The sequence below is a fragment of the Mobula birostris genome, chromosome 5 (genome assembly GCF_030028105.1).
Source record: "Mobula birostris isolate sMobBir1 chromosome 5, sMobBir1.hap1, whole genome shotgun sequence".
Taxonomy (NCBI): domain Eukaryota; kingdom Metazoa; phylum Chordata; class Chondrichthyes; order Myliobatiformes; family Myliobatidae; genus Mobula; species Mobula birostris.
In genome coordinates, this window is record NC_092374.1 from 113,114,088 (window position 1) to 113,133,685 (window position 19,598).

At 40.1% G+C, this 19,598-nt stretch overlaps 1 protein-coding gene across 1 annotated transcript in view; it reads left to right on the top strand.

Moving 5' to 3' along the window:
• Nucleotides 1–19,598, top strand: part of ubxn4 (UBX domain protein 4) — a 43,777-nt gene that overhangs the window by 3,725 nt on the left and 20,454 nt on the right. The window contains exons 2-5 of the mRNA XM_072258585.1: nt 8,700–8,802; nt 8,934–8,962; nt 14,799–14,917; nt 18,041–18,212. Of these exons, the coding sequence (XP_072114686.1) occupies nt 8,700–8,802; nt 8,934–8,962; nt 14,799–14,917; nt 18,041–18,212 (423 nt within the window). The remainder of the gene's footprint in view (nt 1–8,699; nt 8,803–8,933; nt 8,963–14,798; nt 14,918–18,040; nt 18,213–19,598) is intronic.

A 19,598-nucleotide genomic window follows, 5' to 3' on the forward strand; every position in this document is an offset into this window, starting at 1 on the left:
GTTAGTTTTCATAAGTCCATAAGTCGAGGGATAGAGTTTAAGAGTCGAGATGTAATGATGCAGCTCTATAAAACTCTGGTTAGGCCACACTTGGAGTACTGTGTCCAGTTCTGGTCATCTCACTATAGGAAGGATGTGGAAGCATTGGAAAGGGTACAGAGGAGATTTACCAGGATGCTGCCTGGTTTAGAGAGTATGCATTGTGATCTGAGATTAAGGGAGCTAGGGCTTTACTTTTTGTAGAGAAGGAGGATGAGAGGAGACATGATAGAGGTGTACAAGATAATAAGAGGAATAGATAGAGTGGACAGCCAACGCCTCTTCCCCAGGGCACCACTGCTCAATACAAGAGGACATGGCTTTAAGGTAAGGGGTGGGAAGTTCAAGGGGGATATTAGAGGAAGGTTTTTTACTCAGAGAGTGGTTGGTGCGTGGAATGCACTGCCTGAGTCAGTGGTGGACGCAGATACACTAGTGAAATTTAAGAGACTACTAGACAGGTATATGGAAGAATTTAAGGTGGGGGCTTATATGGGAGGTAGGGTTTGAGGGTTGGCACAACATTATGTTCTTGTACGTAAAGTGTATTATGCTCATGATGCCATTGGGAGACTTGCACGTCTTTTTTTTAATCTCAGCATCCACATATCTGATAAATACAGTTAATATTTATGTTTTCATTTCAAGTCAGTTTTTTTCCTGAGGTTCAAATATCTGCCACTTCCCCCTATAATCTGTTGTCTGGAAATAATTCAGAAGATGTGTGACTCGGGTGGTTGATGGTTGGGTTGAGTTGTTCTCCGATCTTGGCAACTTGAAAACATTTCATCACCATGCAAGGAGACATGGTCAGTGCACTGTTAAATGTAATATATCATCATCATCATCATCTTCTTCTTCTTTTACGGCGGTTGGCACCCAGCTTAATGGTGCATTACCGCCACTATGTAGTATATCCTCCGAATGCTTGGCTTTTATATGTTTTTCAATCAGCTGATTGGATATCAGTTCGGAAACTCAATTGTGATGTGGGGAGGAAATCTCTTTGCTGATTGGTTGCGTGTGGTCTGAAATTTTGCCTATATCAGCTCATAAATAAAATCAAGGTCTGCGTGTTTGTTTACAGAATTGTTCATGGAAAGCCATAGTTCCAGGAGTTCTCTTGCTTGCTGAGGGTTTGCTTGCTTGTCCTCTCGATCTTCATGACTGTCCTTAGTCTCTACCCAGGAAGATCAAGAGGGGCACAAGTTTGACTGGGCATCAGTGAAAGTCATGGCGCAAGCGAATATGCTACCCGGAAGAGAATTCTGAGAAGCGTGGTTTTCAGTGAACAATTCTGTAAACAAACGTGTAGACCTCAGCTTTCATGAGAAATTTCCGTGTATCATCTGAAAATCGATGCAAATCACATTTCCAGAATTACACTTTAGTTATCGCTGAAGCGCACCTGGTGGTGATCACCTGCGCTCTTTCATTAATTGGGCTGCACCCAATAATCTAACATTTAACAAATTGAAAGAAATTCTAAGATTTCAATATTGTTAAAGTGTTGGCATGGTTAACATGGTTCTCAGATACAAATCCCATCATGACTTCAGTTCTTAAAACTTTTGGACAGATTAAATTGGGTAGATTAGTTGGAAAATATTAACATTGTGAGGCGCACAACTGAAGTTGTAGAAATAAATAGGAATTTGACCTTTTAGGTATTTGTTAATTAAATATATGATGTTTTATTTGGAACCAAGAACAAGAGCTGGAATTGACCATTGAATCTTTATGCCTTCTCCACCATTCGGCACCATTATAACATTATAACTGATCATCCACTTCTCCTGCCTGTTTATACCTTCTCCCCTCCCTTTAACAACACAAATATACAATATATCTAACTTCATTATATTTAGTAACTTGGACACCACTGCTTTCTGTGATTCGTCATCCTCTATGTGAAGACATATTGCTTGATTTCAGTTCTAAATGACACACTTTGTATGCTGAGGAAGTAACCACTGGTTTGGGTTTCTTCCTCTGTCCAGTTAAGCTAATCTATTAGAGTGTTATAGAGTGTTAAAGCCCCTCTTGCTCTTTTATACTCTATTGACACTTAATTGTCTTCACCTGTCCAACCAGCCATTCCAGTCTGGTGACTCTTTGTGGTAATGGCAATAGCGTCCTTCCTCAGGGAAACCAATTCTGGATGAGGTCTCACTAAGGTCCCTGTAAGGCTACAACAAGACATCTTTACTTCTGTATTCAGATTCTTTTAGAACAAAGCTAATGTTTATTTTCTTTCTTCACCACTTGCTGTACTTAAAAGCTTGCTTTCAGTGATGCGTGTACAGTGACATCCAGGTCTCAATGTCCTTGTCAATTTATGCCTATTCAAATAAAATTCCTATTTAGTTCCAAGGTGGATAGCTTCATATTCATCTGCATCAATCTGCACCTACCTTGCAGTTACTTATTCAACCAGCTTGTCTAAATCACATTGGAGCCTCATTGCAAATATTTCATAGCTCACACTGCCTCCTATCCCTTTCTTCCTCATCCCTCACCCCCTCTATGTGGTCTGAAAATTAGAGACTGCACTTAATTCCATCATCATGATCATTGATAACCATTTTGAATCCCTGTGGTGCCCTGCTAATCATTGTATCCTTCTAGAGAAACAGTTATGGTTATTTCTTTAGTTATCTACCTGTCAACCAATGTTCAGTTCATCTCCATATTGGATGTTATCAAAAAGCTGCAAGTTTCTGAATGCCACATCCATTGATTCTCCTTTATCAGTAGGTGGTACTTCAAATTCCATTAGAGTTGTTAGACTTTGATTGCTCCTTAAAATGTTTCTTTAATTTACCTCTTGCTTTGTATTAAACCAGCTTGAAAAACATTGTTTTAAAATTTTGAAAATCTGAAACAAAGAATAATTCTCCTTTCTGTACTTAATAGAGATTGAGAAATAAGTGGTGGTGTTACTTAACTTTCCTAGGGAACATCCTGAAAGTAGTCAGCAATTGTATTAACTCTCTCCCCTGACGAAACAGCCAGATGATCTCCCTGTGTTACCACAAGGCAGCTCTGCATGGCTTTGTCTTGACAAAATCCAAATGATTATGGTATTAGGTCATAGATCAGTTTATAAATGGCTGCACACATTCAAGAAGCAGAATTGCCTACTTGTTCATTTGTTACTGTGCATCTTCAGTTTAATATGCAAGTCTTAAAGGAATGCAAAAAATAATCTGTTTTCTGTTGAAGATGTTACTAATAAAATGACTTGTAATCATTTGACTCCAGAATATTTGTTTAAAGATTAGCTTTGTTTGTCATGAAATGCGTTGTTCATGTCAACGATCATCACAGGCCAAGGATGTGCTGGGGGCAGCCCACAAGTGTTGTCACGTTTCCAGTGGCAACACAGTATGCCCACAACTTATGTCTTTGGAATGTGGGAGGAATCGGAACACCCAGAGCAAACCCATGCGGTTATGGAGAGAAAGTACAAGCTCCTTAAAGGACAGCAATGGGAATTGGAACTGGAGTACATGTCAACTTGAACAGCTTTTCGTTCCTTCTGTTCATGGTTGCATCACTGGGTTTTACCAAGCCAGTTATGGAGGCACAGTATATTTAGAGAGGTGTTATGGTGGTACAGCAGTTAGCATTTCAGATCCAAGGATCCACATTCAGCCATGCCTGGTGCCTAGAGAAACATAGAAAACCTACAGCACAATATAGGCCCTTCGGCCCACAAAGCTGTGACGAACATGTCCTTACCTTAGAACTACCTCAGCTTACCCATTGCCCTCTAATTTTCTAAGCTCCATGTACCTATCCAGGAGTCTCTTAAGAGACCCTATCGTTTCCGCCTGCACCACCGCTGCTGGCAGCCCATTCCACGCACTCACCACTGCATAAAAAAACTTACCCTGACATCTCCTCTGTACCTGCTTCCAAGCACCTTAAAACTATGCCCTCTCATGCTAGCCATTTCAGCCTAGGAAAAAGCCTCTGACTATCCACATGATTAATACCGCTTATTATCTTGTACACCTCTATCAGGTCACCTCTCATCCTCCGTCACTCCAAGGAGAAAAGGCTGAGTTCACTCAACCTATTTTCATAAGGCATGCTTCCAAATCCAGGCAACATCCTTGTAAAATTCCTCTGCACCCTTCCTATGGTTTCCAGGTCCTTCCTGTAGTGAGGCAACCAGAATTGAGCACAGTACTCCAAGTGGGGTCTGACCAGGGTCCTATACCTCTCGGCTCTTAAACTCAATCATTACCTCTCGGCTCTTAAACTCAATCCCACGGTTAATGAAGGCCAATGCACCGTGTGCCGCCTTAACCACAGAGTCAACCTGCGTAGCAGCTTTGAGTGTCCTATGGACTCGGACCCCAAGATCCCTCTGATCCTCTACACCGCCAAGAGTCTTACCATTAATGCTATATTCTGTCATCATATTTGACCTACCAAAATGAACCACCTCACACTTATCTGGGTTGAACTCCATCTGCCACTTCTCAGCCCAGTTTTGCATCCTATCAATGTCCCGCTGTAACCTCTGACAGCCCTCCACACTATCCACAACACCCCCAACCTTTGTGCCATCAGCAAATTTACTAACCCATGCCTCCACTTCCTCATCCAAGTCATTTATAAAAATCACAAAGAGTAGGGGTCCCTGAACAGATCCCTGAGGCACACCACTGGTCACCGACTTCCATGCAGAATATGACCAGTCTACAACCACTCTTTGCCTTCTGTGGGCAAGCCAGTTCTAGATCAACAAAGCAATGTCCCCTTGGATCCCATGCCTCCTTACTTTCTCAATAAGCCTTGCAGTGGGGTACCTTATCAAATGCCTTGCTGAAATCCATATACACTACATCTACTGCTCTTCCTTCATCAATGTGTTTAGTCATATCCTTAAAAAATTCAATCAGGCTCGTAAGGCACGACCTGCCCTTGGCAGAGCCATGCTGACTATTCCTAATCATACTATACCTCTCCAAATGTTCATAAATCCTGCCTCTCAGGATCTTCTCCATCAACTTACCAAACACTGTAGTAAAACTCACTGGTCTATAATTTCTTGGGCTATCTCTACTCCCTTTCTTGAATAAGGGAACAACATCCACAACCCTCCAATCCTCCAAAACCTCTCCCATCCTCATTGATGATGTAAAGATCATCGCCAGAGGCTCAGCAATCTCCTCCCTCGCTTCCCACAGTAGCTTGGTGTACTTCCAGTCCGGTCCCAGTGACTTATCCAACTTGATGCTTTCCAAAAGCTCCAGCACATCCTCTTCCTTAATATCTACATGCTTAAGCTGTTCAGTCCACTGCAAGTCATCTGTACAATCGCCAAGATCCTTTTCCGTAGTGAATACTGAAGCAAAGTATTCATTAAGTACCTCCGCTATCTCTTCCAGTTCCATACACACTTTTCCAATATCACACTTGGTTAGTCTTATTCTTTCATGCCTTATCCTCTTGCTCTTCACAAATGTAGAATGCCTTGGGGTTTTCCTTAATCCTGTCCACCAATGCCTTCTCATGGCCCCTTCTGGCTCTCCTAATTGCGTTCTTAAGCTCCTTCCTGCTAGCCTTATAATCTTCTAGATCTCTATCGTTACCTAGTTTTTGAACCTTTCGTAAGCTCTTCTTCTTGACTAGATTTACAACAATCTTTGTACACGGTTCCTGTACCCTATCATCCTTTCCCTGTCTCATTGGAATGTACCTGTGCAGAACACCATGCAAATATCCCCTGAACATTTGCCACATTTCTTCCGTATGTTTCCCTGAGAACATCTGTTTCCAGTTTATGCTTCCAAGTTCCTGCCTGATAGCCTCATAATTCCCCTTACTCCAATTAAACGTTTCACTAACTTGTCTGTTCCTATCCCTCTCCAATGCTATGGTAAAGGAGATAGAATTGTGATGACTATCTCCAAAATGCTGTCCGATTGAGAGATCTGACACTTGACCAGGTTCATTTCCCAATACCAGATCAAGTACAGCCTCTCGTCTTGTAGGCTTATCTACATATTGTGTGAAGAAACCTTCCTGAACACACGTAACAAACTCCACCCTATCTAAACCCCTCACTCTAGGGAGATGTCAATCAATATTTGGGAAATTAACATCTCCCACCACAACAACCCTGTTATTATTACACCTTTGCAGAATCTGTCTCCCTATCTGTTTCTCGATGACCCTGTTACTATTGGGTGGTCTATAAAAAATATCCAGTAGAGTTATTGACCCCTTCCTGTTCCTAACTTCCACCCACAGAGACTCCATAGACAACCCCTCCATGACTTCCTCCTTTTCTGCAGCTGTGACACTACCCCGATCAACAGTACCACGCCCCCACCTCTTTTGCCTCCCTCCCTGTCCTTTCTGAAACACCTAAAACCTGGCATTTGAAGTAGCTATTCCTGCCCCTTCACCATCCAAGTCTCTGTAATGGCTACAACATCATAGCTCCAAGTGCTGATCCACGCTCTAAGCTCAACTGCTTTGTTCATAATACTCCTCGCTCGGTTGAGCACATCCCTTCTCGATCACCTGCCTATCCTCCCTTTTGCACTGTCTCCAATCTTTCTCTATTTGTGAGCCAACCTCCCTGTCATCCAAAACTTCAGTTCGGTTCCCACCCCCCAGCAATTCTAGTATAAACTCTGCCCGATAGCCTTAGTCCTTTTTGTACAGGACACACCTGCCCCAAAAGAGGTCCCAATGATGCAGAAATCTGAATCCCTGCCCACTGCTCCAGTCCCTCAGCCACGCATTTATCCTCCACCTCTGTTCTCCTTTTGACTGTTCTGGTTTTGTCCTGTATCTGCAAGGATTTACAAGGATGTTGCCTGGATTGGGGAGCATGCCTAATGAGAATAGGTTGAGTGAACTCAGCCTTTTCTCCTTGGATCAACGGAGGTTGGGAGGTGACCTGATAGAGGTGTATAAGATAATGAGAGGCATTGATCGTGTGGATAGTCAGAGGCTGAAGTGGCTAGCACGAGAAGGCATAGTTTTAAGGTGCTTGGAAGTAGGTACAGAGGAGATGCCAGGGGTAATTTTTTTATGCAGAGAGTGGTGGGTGTGTGGAATGGGCTGCTGGTGGTGGAGGTAGAAACGATAGAGTCTTTTAAGAGACTCCAGGATGGCTACATGGACCTTAGAAGAATAGGGGGCTATGAGTAAAGCGTAGGTAGTTCTAAGGTAGGGACGTGTTCGGCACAGCTGTAGGTTTTCTGTGTTTCTCTCTGAAAGACAGGTTGTGAGGCTAATTAGTACAGGTCCACAATCCCTTATCCAAAATCCTTGGGGCCAGTTGCATTTTGGAATTCAGAACTTTTTGGATTTCAGACCCCCTCCCACCCCGATACCAAAAAGCATGTATGCTCAAGTCCCTTATTTAACCTGTCTCGTCCACCACACTGAGCCAGGCCTTTAAGACCCAGCGACGCACCAAACCTATGCACGTCATCCCGTATATTTTAAATCATCTCTAGATTACTTACAATGTAAATACGATATAAATGTTATACTCTATTGTTTAGGGAATAATGAGAAGAAGAAATTTTATTTCCAACAAAAACATTCAATAAAACATAAAAATATACAGCTTCAAACGAACCGAATCAAACACATGGTAAATGACTTATTGGAATAAATGTAGAACGTCACTGTCACTATAAAACTTCAGTAACTTGTCTTTCTGTTTATTTAAATCATATACAGTGGTAGTTCCAATACTATTTTCTTCAGTAAAACGCTGCACAGACACACCAGGATCAAGCTTCTGCAATAACTCCACTTTCTGCATTATTGATAGAGAAGATTCCTTCTCTTTTTCTCATTATTACCCAGACGGGTATCTGTAGCTCTTTGACATTTTCACAGTGAAATTAAGCACAAAGTCAACAGTGAACACAAAATATCAGCAAACAGCAAATGCATTAGTAACCAGTACGAGCTCTGAGCCACCACTGACGTCTGGCAACCTCTGCTAGTGCTGCCACGTCACACCTGAGTGACGTCAGCTGTTGGCGAAAAAAACTTCGGTTTTCAGAGCTTTTTGGATTTCAGAATTTCGGATAAAGGAATGTGCACCTGTACTGTAATTTGTCCTTTAGTGTGAGTAAGTACCAAAACTAATTAAAGGGATTATATGGAAGAGAGTAACTTGGAGAGCAACAGGAAAATAGAAATGGATCATCAGGCCATTTAGTATTGCTCTTTTGGGATGGATCAGTAGGCTAAATGTCTGTTTCCTATATTAGAGTAAGTAGAAAAGTACAGAATAAATGAGAAATGTAATTGTGAATGGGAAAATGTCTTACCAAATTGATTATGTTTTTAAGGCAGTACGAAGAGGATGATTTGGTTTGTTTTATAAAGGCCTCTGATCAGACCTCACATGGTAAGCTAGGTTAGAAATTATTAGCCCATGGGATCCAAGTAAGAGTGGCAGAGATGCATATTGTACTTGCATTAAGTATAATTTTCAGGTAATTTTGCAGAGAATATATTAGAGTGCACTCAAGTGCAATATTCATTTGATTTACTAGAACACATTCTAATCAAGAAGTTGTTTTTAGATTTGAAAGTAGTAATGAACTGCATGTCTCACTTTGAAATAATGTTTTGGTCTCTTGAATACTGATTTTTATTTTTAGGGGACGATGAACAGTCCAGACAGATGGCTGCAAGTTGGGAAGCTGAAGGAGTAGGGGAAGCAACTGTAAACTCTTTTGTTGCTATTAAAATAGATGCTAAAAGGCAAGTATCCCGTGTACATTCACGGAATGGTGGATTATGGTATTTCGTTTGTTTTTGAATCATTGATATTGAGATATTTTTAAATAGATCTAAAAACCATTATAATATTTGACAATTTTTTTATTCTACAGTGAAGCATGTATGCAGTTTTCTCAAATTTGTATCCTTTTTCTCTTCTGTTCTTAAAAGTTAGGTTCCGTTTTCATCTAAGCACTTTTAAGCATTTAAGTATCTTTCCCCTTCCTTCTCAGTTCTGAAGAAGGGTCTTGGCCCGAAATGTCAACTACCTAGTCATTTCCATAGATGCTGCCAGACCTGCTGAGGTCCTCCAGCATTTTGTGTGTGTTGCTTGTCCCAAAGACTTAGTTTTGGTCAGCTCTATTGTAATTGAATTTCTAAGTCATGCACACTCGTCATGGAAGTGTGTTTTCTTGGGTATGGCAATAACCAGGACCCCTTGGGTTGCAGAAGATTTAGCTTATGGAAGTCTTACACAAGTTCCCCCATTAACCTTCAGGAATTATGTATTGTGGTTAACAGTTAATTAATTCAAGTCAACTGCTCTTCATAAAGCTGCTCACATACAGTTTTCCTACAGTTATCAAACATTTACATTGTCTTTAAGAATGCAGCTATAGGTTCATAGGCAGAGGCTGCTTTAGTGAATTTCTTTGGAAATTCACAAAGCAAATCTTTTCTAATGGCATCTGTAAAATACTTTATCAAACTACGTAACATCCTTTGAAAATTTAAGGCCCCCTAAAACAAGCCATTAGATGAGGGACATTCTGATTCGGTACCGTTGTAACTACTTGGAAAGGCAATAAATAAATATTCATCTTAATTAGTCCTCATTAAAATTGTTAGTTTCTGACTTGGGAAAAAAATCCGCTTACAGACATTCCTTTAGAAATGAGCCCTTGAGTAACCTGGGGACAGTCTGTACCAGATCTTTTAAATTCATTTTTGTATCCTGGGATACGATTTTAACTTTTAGCATTTGAGTTGCTGATTCATCACCAAACTACCTAGTTATTGTGAACTAATCATGTGTGTAATTTAGCCTATGCAAATTACTATGGAATACACTTTGCATCTCCTTGAGTTCTCTGATTTACATGTATCGACCAAAAAATCAAACTACTTGAGACAATATAAAATGTGGTCTCTTATCAAATATTCTTTTGATTTGTGAAAATAGGGAAACTTAATGGCATAGATAAAATGGGAAAACACATCTGCAACATAATGTGTGTATTCTGATTTGACAGGTAATTTTGTAAGGGTAGAACTGATTTCATGAGGATTTTGTGTTATTTTAGCGTGAGGATTTTGTCCATCCATTGGTAATTTTTGAAAATACTGTATGTTCTGCTTGAGATTTTATATGAATAAAACACTTCAAAAGAATAAAATGATTATTTGGAGTGTTGCTTTTTCATCACTTTTTCCACATAGTTGTTTTACTAGAATAAGACATTGAATAAGAATTCTATGGATGGGCTTGTACAGAATTAGAACTGGGAAATTAGAGAAGGCTGAGTCAGATCGTTAAGACCTTGGGATAACTTAAATAGAAAAGCAAAGAATATGATGGTGGAGAAATAATGCCAATGATTGAAATTCTAGATAATTTTAAAAATAGTGGTTACAAAAATAAATAGAAGGATTATTTTATTTTGGATGCAATTCAGTGGAAATAATGTAAATAGATCTTCTCTTGCCTTCCTCTGATATGGACTTAGTTTGGGCTGGTACAATTTGGCCTTGTTTCATTATAGATGTGCAAAGCACTGTGTATGTGAGACAAGGTCTTAATCTCAACATTTAAATTATTTTATTCTTCAGAATTTATTCTTTTATCAGTGGTTCCTGGTAAAAATCTTTTAAAATATTGTTTTGCTCAACAAATGTGAGACTTCTAAATGGCAGTCAGTGATGAAAAGCATTGTGTGCCATCTTGTTTAATTAACTTGTAGAACTATTTCCATTAAGTAAGATTTCTTATTGGTCTTACAGTCATTTGTCACACAGTTGAATTTTCATGCAGCTGTCTCATTTGGTATGGTGTTCCAATTTATATTGTTACTATGTACTTTCTATAATAAGACAGCAGCTGTCCAATCAGTAGCAAATCTTTTAAATAATTCGGTATATGTAGGACAGTCTGCATTTTGTGAGGGAGGTATTCTGACTGTTTTGTGGTGAACTGCTAGCAATAGATTCAAGATTGTTTAACAGAATTTCCAGTACACAAGTGTAAAGTAGAAGAATTAATTGTTACCCCTGATCAGATGCAGCACAGAAAAACACAATATGATAAAGTTCACGATCATAAAACAAACAATATGAATACATCAGATAGCTTCTATACATGGGTTGTTTGTATGTCCATAAAGTGATGCTATGCACAGGAGTGTCTGTACATAAGGTGACTCTGACAGGAAATGATGAAGTGGTAGTGATGGGGGGTGTGGTCTTGTGGGTGGAGGTGTTGATCAGCCTTACTGCTTGGGGAAAGTACTGTAACTGTTTTTGAGTCTGGTGGTCCTGGCATGGATGCTACATAGCCTCCTCCCTGATGGGAATGGAGAAAAAAGTCCATGAGCAGGGTGTGTAGGATACTTCATGATGTTATTGGCCTTTTCCAGGCACTCTTCTGTACATATGTCCTTGTTGGTGGGTAAGCTGGTGCCATTAATACATAGGGCAGTTTTGACTACCTGTTGTAGAGCCTTCTTTTCTGCCACAGTGCAGTTTCTATATCATGCAGTGGTGCAGTTTGTCAGGATGCCCTCTGCTGTAACCTAGAAGGATGTGAGTATAGATGTACAAAGTCCAGCTCTCCTCAACCTCCTCAGAAAGTAGAGGCATTTGTGAGCTTTCCTGATTGTATAGAATGTCTTCTGGGACCGTGAGAGGTTGTGGCAAGAAGACCACTCCCAAGAGATTGAAACTGCCTGCAGTTTCCACTCTGCCGTTGATGTAGAGGGCTGTAAGTGGTGTAAGTTCTCCTGAAGTTGATAACCATTTCCTTTGTCTTGTTGACTTCGAGGAAGAAGTTTTTTGCCTGGCACCGTACCTCGATCTCTTCCGCCATCTCTCTGTAGGCTGTCTCATCGTAGTTGATGATGAGCCCCACAGCTGTCGTGTCATTGGCGAACTTGATAATGTGATTGCTTGAGTGTTTGGCCGTGCAGTCACGTGTGAGCAGAGTGTACAGCACCCAGCCCTCGGGGGCTCCTGTGTTGAGGATGATGATGGGAGGGAGGAACAGTTGTGCATCCTGACTGTCTGAGGTCTGTTCATTACGAAGTCCAACACCCAGTTGCACAGTGGTGTATTTAGACTGAGGAGCAGGAGTTTGTTCACCATGGTCTGTGGGGCAATAGTGTTGAATGCCGAACTGAAATCCAGAAACAACATTCTGACATGTGTCCTTGCTTTCTAGGTGTGTCAGGGTCAGGTGCATGACAGATGCTATGGTGTTGTCGGTAAACATATGGGTGAGTGTCCAGTGTGGCAGGATTGGAGATTTTGATAAGTGCTATTACCACCCACTTAAAGCACTTCATGATCAGTGCTGCTAGGAGGTAGTCGTTAAGTTCTGAAGCTGTAAAGTTCTTTAGTACAGGTCTGATGGTGGCTGATTTGAAGCATGTGGGGACAGCAGCCTGTAAAAAGTTGAAGATGTCAGTGAGCTGGTGTGCACACTAGAGTACTTTCTAGTTCAAGGCTTTGCTACACTGGGGAAAACCACTATATTATAAATTGGAATTGATTTTTTTATTGTTAAATGTACTGAGGTACAGTGGAAAATTTAATTTTGCAAGCTGTCCATATAGATCATTTCAAAACATAAGTATGTTGAGTTAGTATAAGGGGAAGAACAATAACAGAAGGTCAGATAGGATGCTACACTTACAAAATGTAGGTAGACAATCTAGTAGGAGCATGATGATGTGGATTGGATGGTCAAGAGTTCACCATTAACATTCAGAGTCAAAGTTGAGTTTATTGTCTTATGCACAACTGTATTGAAATTGGTTTCTAATTGAAAAACTTGTCTTACATATTGTTCATACAGATTAAATCATTACATAGTGCATTGGGGTAGTGCAAGGTAAAACAATAAGAGAATGCAGAATAAACTGCAACTACAGAGAGATAATGAGATCTTCATAATGAGATAAATTGTAAACTCAAGAGTCCACCTTATTGTAGTAGCGAACCATTCAATAGTCTTATAACTGTCCTTGAGCTTGGTGATGTGTGCTTTCAAGATTTTGTATCTCCTGTCCAATGGGAGATGAGGGAAGAATGTCCCAGTTGGTGGAGTCTTTGATTATGCTTCATGCACAGGTGCAGTGGAAAACTTGCAGCATAAGATAAGTAGTATTTACAAGATAAATATAAATTATATATAAATCATGCGCTATTTTTACAGGAAAGAACACATTTAGAACAAAAACAAAGTCCGTTGTGGTACCAAGTGATCAAAGTAGTCATAGTTCTCTACTGGGTTAGTGATTAGGGTTATGTAGGTTAGTTTTTAGGAAGTAGCTGTTCTTGAACCTGGTGGTGTGGGATTTCAGATTACTGCACCTCCTGCCTGAAGTTAGCTGCAGGAAGATGGTGTGATGCGAATAGTGGGGATCTTTGAGGACAGATACTGCTTTCTTGAGGCAGAGCCTCATAGAATCCTCTGATTGTGGGGAAGGATGTGCTTGTGACATATTAGGCTGAGTCCACTACTCTCTGCAGCTTCTTGCATTCCTGCACATTCTCATTGCTGTAACCAGACCATGTGCAGCCAGTCAGGGTACTTTCAGAGTCTTAAATCAGTGGGATGAAAGCTGTCTTTGAGCCTAATGGTGCATGCTTTCAAGCTTTTGTATCTCCTGTCTGATGAAAGGGGGGGGAGGAGAGAGAATGTCCATGGTGGGTGGGGTCTTTGAGTACACTGGCTGCTTTTACCAGGCAGCAAGAAATGTAGACAGTTAATAAAGGAGAGGCTGTTTCTCTGATGGACAAAGCAGTGCTCACAACTCTGCAATTCCTTGCTGTCTTGGGAAGAGCTCTTGCCATACCAAGTTCTGATGCAACCAGATAGAATGCTTTCTATTGTGCATGCTTCAAATTGTCAAGGGTCAATAAGGACCTGTTAGACTTCTGAGAAGTAGAGGTGCTGTCGTGCTTTCTTGGTCATGACGTCTATTTAATTGGAGTAGCACAAGTCATTGGTGATACTTACACTATGGAACTCAACGCCTCAGCATTATTAGTACATATAAAGGCATGTGCCTGCACCTGAAGTCAATGTCCAATGCCTTTGTCCTGATGACATTGAGGGAGAGGATGATGTCTTGACTAGACTACAGTAGGGTCATGTTCAAGCTTGCAGATAAGATCACCCTTGACTTCTTTCTCCCAAAAAAAATAGGTGCTAGCCTGTTCAGTGTCTCCCCGTATCTCAAGCCATCCATTCTGGCAACATCCTTGTGAATCTTTACTTCACATTCTGTAGCTCAAATACTTAAAATATTTTGCATTTCTAGGTGCTTTATTTGTATTTTTCTTTGTTTATTTCATCTTTAGTAGTTGAAATCATTTCAAATTCAAAAGTGTTACTCAATTTTACAACTTTTCAACTTTACAACTTTTCAAAGATTTTCTAGCACGTTCATCAGTGAAGTTTAATCTGGCAAGCCTGTGTGGCCTGATTATCTTGTGCAAGGCTGACAAATGTAGTTTAGTGAGTTTTTGTCCAAAAATGTCTTCTTTACAGATGCACTGAAGATAAATGTGGGACAGTTCCCAGCACTGAGTACAGGCTTTGGGCCCTATTAAGTGAGTTCCACTCTGAAGGGATTGCAGATTTTAACCAATTAAGACTTCTCCACTGTTACCAGTTTATATGAATGTATAAATAAAGATATTGTTCAACTTGCCTTTGCATTTTACTCAAAAATGATCCTTAAATCAAGAATATACAGATCCTGTGGTGTGCATCCCATCATGTTTTTTTATAGGAGACAATGGAATCCCATTGGAGGTGATTGCTGGTAGTGTGACTGCAGACGAACTTGTAGCTCGAATTCAGAAAGTGAAAGAAGTAAGCAATGATTTTTCTTGTTCTTCTTTAGTGATAACTGCATTTAATTTTCATTTTAGTACATCTTTAAGCTTAAATTGCATAACAAAAATGTATTATGAATATGTAATCAGAGTTTTAAAGCTATTAAAATTAACTATTGCTCTCATTTAGAGTCTGTATTTGACCATATTTATGCTATAGTAAATTGGAACATGGATAGGTAATGATTTAAATGTTTTGAGAAAGGGCATGTATTTTCTTTCCAAGGTTAATCAGTCATCAAGTATACTTCTACATTTAAAAAAAATTCATTTAGATTTTTTCATGAAATTTCTCATTCAGGTATGATTTCCCTGTTAAGAATCAAACACCATTAATGCCATCGATTGTTTTTATTTGATAGATTAGTTACTGCAATGTGGAATTATTATATTTGTTTTAATTATGTCAGAGCTTTGGATAAGTTAATTTCTGCATTCCTGGCAGTTTCTGTACTGTTGCTCTTAGCCAGATGGTTTTGTATGGTTTTCATTCTCCTTGCATCACAGTGAGAATCTTGTTATATTTGTAAAATGTGCCAAAATAGTGTTTATGGTTACCTAACTGGCTCAAAGATCAACTGGTGATGTATTTGCATTCATGGCTAGTTGATTCCTTTGCTGAATTCCAACTCTTTCATGTATTATGATGCAGAGAACTGTTGAATCATTATGGTGATATGCAGATTTGGTGCGGAAAGTTTAGAGCAGAAATGACCCTATTATAGATTTCCTTCCTGTCACTAGAGAATACAGGGATTTGTGATTCATTAATGTAATTGTTTTCTAAGATGATTTATTTCTGAAAACAGAAAAATTAATTTCAGGAGTGCCTTTGAAGCCTTAAGATACTATAAAATTTCTTGCAGCTCCAATAATATAGGGAAATACTACAAATGCAATATTTAATTTGATGGCATAATGAGACAGAAAAAAAGATGGTTGAAAAAGATATGGATTGAAGCTGTGATGCTTCCTGGTGTTGAATGTGATTTTTATAGGACTTGCCTGTAGGGACAAACAAGGGCTCCCTCTCATTCAAAATAATGCTACTTTATAACTGCAGCATTTCTTTTCTCATAAATTGTCATCCCTATTTTGCACTGAAATCTCAAGAATGAATTTAAGCTCTGGACCACTAGACTCTGGTGCTTTCGTGCTGCACTGGGCCAAGTCTGACAGCATTCGTTGTCTGACATTTTAAAATCAAACTTTTTCAGAAGTTCTTTTTCTGTTAAAATCTTATGTGTTCATTCCAAATTGAGTTGACATATTTAGATTAATGGCCTGGAAGAACAGGCAAACTATAGGATATCCTTGTTGAGCAATTATACAAAAGTAGGTAGGAGGACATGTTTATTAGGGCTACAACTGGATGTTGAATGCCTGACTGAGTAGGCAAAAATGGAGTTGAATTAGATAAATGAGGTTATGCACTTTGGAGGCATCTGAAGGCAAACTGTTATCAAAATCAAAAGAGCAGATTGCAGATTAGTCAAGTACAGAAGGATGTCCTCTGTGGATCACAATTTGGAAAGCATGTGGTCTTTGTTAGAAGAGGACTGAAGTTTGGAAATGAGTATTGTTACAATTACGCAAAGGTGCTGGTGAGGCCACACCTGGAGTAACATGCATTAGAAAGGCTATTCTAGTAATGGAAATGGTCAGAAAGGCATTCACTGGCCTAACTCCTGGGATGAGAAGATTTTCCATTAGGATGGTGGCATGCTCAGACGCAACAGCCGCACAGGGTCCAATCAAAGGTGCATTTGTTCTTTTTTGCAAACACAAGTCACTGCTGGATACGAAGAACATCAAGTATAGCAGGGCTATCCCATCAGTGAGTTGCTCAGTAGTAATGGAGATGAACTTAATACGCAACAAGTCCCGGCGACAGTGCATCGACAATACACAATGTTATGCCAAGATGGTGCACGATCCAACAAATGGAGCAAGTGATTAACTTGGATGTTTTTATTGGGATTTCAAGACCCTATTGGGCATTGGTAACATACAATACTGCAAGTCCGTTCATTGGCGGAGTTGTGTTGCTTTAATTGTGGCGAGGAGTAGGCCTCTGCCACTGGGTGGCCTTGGATGCAGTGGCCTATTGCTGCTGCCTGGGGGGAGAGAGAGGGCCTCTACTGAGCCCACTGGAATAGTGCTAGGTTGGGGGCAGGCCCCTTCCTGTTGGTGCTTTAGAACGATCTATAGTCATGTCACTCGGACTTGGGCTATATTTTTTTCTTTGTGACTGAATGTTTCTCTGAAATCATAACCATATGTGTTATGTGCAGTTTGCTGTTGGTCATATGTTTTGCATCTTGGCCCCAGAAGAACACATTTCGCTTGACTTTATTCACGTACGGTTAAATTATAATTAAACTGGAACTTGAATTTGAACATTCCTCATGATTGGCTAAAGAAATAAGGTCTGTGTACCTTGGAGTTTAGAAGAGTTTGAAGTGATCTTTTTTCAAACATAGAGACTGTTATAAAATCCTTGGGGGCATGGCAAGGAAGATGTTGAGGTACTTCCAGTAGTAAAAGAGACATAGTTACAGCATTTTGTGGAAATTGTGGCAAAACAAGGGTTAAAATGTGTGCTTACCAAACAGTGCACAGACGCTTTGTACAGCTTTTCTCTGTGTGAAAGCTCACTAAGACATCTTGTGTAGACATTGTGCAGTCACCCAGGCTGAACGTGTCCCTTGAAAGCCTAACTCTTGTACGGCCCTTCTGAACTCAGGTCACTGAGCATACAGTGTGGTGACGGAGTCCAGGCTGTTCTCCTTGTGCACAAATAAAAACAGTGTGATTGAGGAACGAGTGTGAGTTGTCAGTGTCCAGTTCATTGATGATTGCAATTTGGGAGAGTCATTTAAAGTTTCTAGTAGAAGGTCTCTGGAATCCCAATGGGTTGTGGAAGCTAGAACATTTAAAGAAGAAGTAAAGACAGTACATTATTGAAAGATCAGGAAACCGGCAGAGGAGATGAGATGAAGCTTGGAGCAGAACGGCTGTGTGACCATAATGATGGAACAGCTTGAGGGTCTACTCTTGCACCTATTTTCTTATGTTCTTATGTTTTACTTACTGTTAGATGCATAGACAAAAGAATGTGGCAGCAGGTAACAACCAGGAAAACCATTTTGGTTGCTGCCATGTTTCTACAAGCGAGGTTCCAGAAGCTGTTCAATCTAATGAGCCAGGCACGCTAACTACAAGAACAACAGAAACAATGGCCTCAGAAGAGCTTAAAGAAAGATCAAAAGGTAAAGGAGAAACATATTATTGACTGTTGCATGAGGAATGAAATCTTATCATTTAACTGGGGAATATAATTTTCACCATTTCAAATCTTCAAGCATCAGCAAGATTGTGAGCTTCAAGTATTTTCAGAAAATGGTTTGACATTTTGTGTTATTAAAATTTAAATTCATTAATACTTTAAAAATTGCCAGAAGAATCCTGTGTCGTTTTCAGGAATTAAGTGTATAATTTCATTTCGAACATTTTTGCCTTTGAGGAATAAGTTTACGAATCACATGATACCACTTGAAACTTGAAAGCACAACTTTCCAGTGCAGCACCAAGGTACACAAAATCATAAGGAATGTACATAAAGTAGACTGTAGCAAACTTACCCATTTCAGAAGTAAATGAAACTGGAAGGCATCGGTTTAAGTTAGTGCGGAGAGATTCAGAGCAGACGTGAGGGGGATCTTCTTCACCCACAGAGTTGCAGGTGCTGGTATTCTTCATCTGACAGAATGGCTTACTGACCATATTTAAGTATCTCAAACATTGAATTCACTTAAGTTATAGTCCAAGTGCTGGGTGATTGGGTTAAAACGGAAGGGTCTCCACTGGTTGACGTGGATGAATTGGGAAGAATAGCCTTTTTCCATGTTGTACATGGAACTGACTGAGTGAATATTGCCTCTCAGGTAAGAATAAAACAAAGGAGATTATGCTTTAGTTCAAAGATCAGAGCACCAGAGGTATGGCTGCTCAGTTTACTGATGTCACAAGGGTATTAAGAAACTTCATTTGTGAAGAGCTGACCAGGATTCAAAAAGATGTAGGTAGGTTCTATGAGTAACGTCGAGGCTTTGGAGAGGATGCAGAAGAGATACTGGCTGGATTAGAGGGCATATGCTATAACAAGAGATTGGACAAACTTGAGTTGTTTTCCCTAATGCAGCAGAGACTGAGGAGCGATAGAAACATAGAAAATAGGTGCAGGAGTAGGCCATTCGGCCCTTTGAGCCTGCACCGCCATTCAGTATGATCATGGCTGATCATCCAACTCAGAACCCTGTACCAGCCTTCCCTCCATACCCCCTGATCCCTTTAGCCACAAGGGCCATATCTAACTCCCTCTTAAATATAGCCAATGAACTGGCCTCAGCTGTTTCCTGTGGCAGACAATTCTACAGATTCACCACCGTCTGTGTGAAGAAGTTTTTCCTAATCTCGGTCCTAAAAGGCTTCCCCTTAATCCTCAAACTGTGACCCCTCATTCTGGACTTCCCCAACATCGGGAACAATCTTCCTGCATCTAGCCTTTCCAATCCCTTTAGGATTTTATACATTTCAATAAGATCCCCCCTCAATCTTCTAAATTCCAACGAGTATAAGCCTAGTCGATCCAGTCT